The sequence below is a fragment of the Trypanosoma rangeli genome (assembly GCF_003719475.1).
Source record: "Trypanosoma rangeli strain AM80 chromosome Unknown Tra_15.4_contig_00197, whole genome shotgun sequence".
In the NCBI taxonomy this organism is placed as follows: Eukaryota; Euglenozoa; class Kinetoplastea; order Trypanosomatida; family Trypanosomatidae; genus Trypanosoma; species Trypanosoma rangeli.
In genome coordinates, this window is record NW_021705939.1 from 1,079 (window position 1) to 4,191 (window position 3,113).

The 3,113-nt window shown below is 55.3% G+C and overlaps 1 protein-coding gene across 1 annotated transcript, besides 2 other annotated features; it reads right to left on the bottom strand.

Annotated features, from left to right (window-relative positions):
• The first annotated feature begins 491 nt into the window (after positions 1-491).
• Positions 492-526: a microsatellite.
• Positions 527-1,560: 1,034 nt separating this feature from the next.
• Positions 1,561-1,589: a microsatellite.
• Positions 1,590-2,346: 757 nt separating this feature from the next.
• On the bottom strand, positions 2,347-3,003 carry TraAM80_05794 (retrotransposon hot spot (RHS) protein; the record flags this gene model as incomplete). Its single annotated transcript, XM_029382661.1, has 1 exon — positions 2,347-3,003. The coding sequence occupies one exon, from the start codon at positions 3,001-3,003 to the stop codon at positions 2,347-2,349; it is 657 nt and encodes a 218-aa protein (XP_029237509.1).
• Between the last annotated feature and the right edge of the window lie 110 nt (positions 3,004-3,113).

Genomic DNA, 3,113 nt, shown 5'->3' on the forward strand with positions numbered 1-3,113 from the left:
ATGAGCAGCGGCATTATTGGTGGTAGCAGTAGTAGTGGTGGCGCAGACCTTTTCCACAGGAAAAAAACAAAAAAGGAATACAACGATAGTCAACGCCGGCGCCCCCAGCGGGCACACCGCAAAAAACAGCGGCAGCCCACAACTGAGGCCGCACCGACAAACGCGTGGGCTGCACGATCACGCACTCGCTGCCGCCCGAAGAAACACCCACACGCACCCGCACGGAGAGTCCGCAGTGTGGGACGCCTCCCACATAAATCAAAAACAATAAAAAAACAAATTCATAAGCACCTCGCTTACCGTCTCCCCCGCCCAGTCCCTTCAAACCCCGCCAGCGGCAACACGTAGTGCGCATGCCGGCGGGACCTCCCATCACGGCCCCCACAAAACCCCCAACGCCCCCCACTTCCCTCAATGCACTGCAGCAGGAGTGGAGAGCAACGTCAAAAATGAAATTGAAAGAACAATAAAAACAATACAAAATAAACGGGGCACGCAGCACCACCACGACAAGACACACGCAGCAGATGCCTTCCTTCTGCGGCCACAAAAACAAACTCTCGCAGCGATACCACCGCTACCAACAACCTAAACGCAATCGCCCGCCTCCCAGCCGCACCGCGGTGCTCGTGGAAGTGAAGCACCTCAAAAAAGGCTGAGTGAAAACAAGAAACCACTTCAATCACCACGCACGGCACGTACGCCTCCATACGACGTCGCCAACCGGCACTGACGCACCTTCCGGCCCCAAAAATACACCGTCTTCTCCTCCTCTTTACGCTGAGCAGCAACTCGGGGCGTGACGCCGTCACACACCCGCCACGTGTGTTGATTGGCGCACTCGCAGCGTGCTGCACGTCAATAATTTCCCCCTCGACAACTCGTCAACGAAAGTTTCCCCATTTTATTAAATACACCTCGCCGTGCACTCACCGACCTCCATCATTGTGCCGGCGCTGCCGCAGCAACGTGCGGCCCAACCGCCCTTCACCGTCAACACCCACAACACCCCGCACTTCCAACCCACATGCGCAGGGGTACTATTCCTTCTGCAGCAATACAGCAGACTCGGTGGGGTGCCCCATTTAGGGTCTTGCGTGCAGCGCACACAACCGTCGCCGGTGCCAGCCTGCTGCAGACAGCTGCTTGTGTTGGGGCCGTGCCTTGCCGACAGGAGATCCTGCCCGTATGATTGCGATCAGGCCGCGTTGCGAGTTCCTTTGATAAACGGAAATCCGGAAGCTCCACCAATACGTGTATATATTATATATACACATACTCCCTTCCTCCATCCCCATGTTCGTTGCCGGCTGTTATTTTATTTCATCTGCCAGTTTCTCACCCATCGGTGCGCCGAGAAACACACCTCGCCGCCACACCTCCCCTCTGCCACCGGGGGACGTCTTCACCACTCTGTGAAATGCGCCCTCGCCGCGCCACGTCTGCATGTCCAATCCCAACGAAAAGAATAATTCCCAGCACCCGAAAAGGCAATCAACCCCACGGCACCCACCGCCGCAAGGAACCGACCAAAAGACTCACGGAAAATGTCATGAAAGCAAAAAACAAAAATAAAATAAAATAAAATATGCCTCCAGATGAGGCCATATGGCTCCCACTCCTAAAAAGCGAAGGTCGCACAATGGGGGATCGCAGTTTGGCTCGGTGGGCCCCGCAACCACCCGGCTCCCTTCCGCATTGGAGGGTGCCATTATTACCATCAGTTGCAGTGGGTGTGTGTGGCGTGGAAGAACTGAAAATAAAAAATACTCGCGCTGCTCCCCAACGCGGCATCGCTGAAAGCTAAAAATCAAGTCATTCGCAAAACAAGCAGGGGAACCACACAAAACCATTTGTCGTCTGCTCAGCCTTAGCGGGTGGCACACTCCCCCCACCGCCTTCTCTCAGCAAAGCACCCCGCCCCCGCTGCAATACACACGAGGAAGCCGCCACTCCGCCCACTACACCAACCACAATAATAATACAACTCGCCTCTCCCCCACTCCCAGCCATGCCGCCGCCCTTCCTTCCCACCAAGAAAGAAACGCACTGAAACAATGTCTTGAAACGACACAAACCCATACAACACCATGTAACACACGAGTAGGGCGGATTCCCAAACACACCCCACGCCCCTGTCACTTATCCTGAGTGGTCTTCGCTGGCAGCAACAACCAGCTGGAAAGCCAGCTCCGCGTCAAGCTGCACCTGGTACTGCTCCACCCTTCTCTCCCAAAAGTCGCTGGCGACCTGAACTCTTAGCATTTCCTTTTCTCCCTCCGTGACATGGCAATCCCGCCTGCCCCTCATCAGCGTGCTCGCAGCGTGCTGGATGTAAATGATCTCCTACTTCATCTTTTCCCTCAGCGCCTCCCAGCCCTTGAAGTTGCACGTCATGTACTTCAGAAACGCAGCCACCTTACCGGGAGTGGTGTGGTGGGTATTGTGTTTTGCCACCTGCAGCCCGATGAACGTCACTTCCCTTTCCGCACCGCTGTGCCCACCGGCGCCAGCATTTCGGGACTGCCCAAATTTTATTTTTTTATTGGCAGTTTCCGTTGGTTGCACCCCGACCACGTAGAACGCGTCCAGCAAGGGGAAAAAACACTTGTTGAGCATATACAGAACGCCAGCTTGAAGTTCACTCTGGATTATTACTTTTCTATTATCTTCACCTGCCATGCACCCAACCACGCAGGGGGGCCTTGGAAAGCGGCCCACCGCATGCCCGTTCGCCAACACGCTGGCCCGCGTTACTCCCTCGCTGCGGGGAAGGTGCTTCATCTGGCGAGCAACCGCTTCAGCGACGTCGCTAATCAGAAACGCCACGCAGCCCAAGCACTCAATATCATCAGCTGCAGACTGACTCCACGTTCCCAAAGCGGACAGCAGGCGGGACATCCTAAAGTTCTTCATTAGCACCCGCCTCCGCAATGTTCTTTTTGACCTCAAGTGAAACGGAAAAATTCCTGCAGCTTTCCGCGTCCTCTCCATTCCCCGCATTGGGCCTCACCACCACCGACGCATCCCTCACCACGCGCTCCTCCTCAACACACGCACCACCTCCCTCCGCACAAATACATCCTCGTAATCTGGCAAAAGGAAATTTTGTG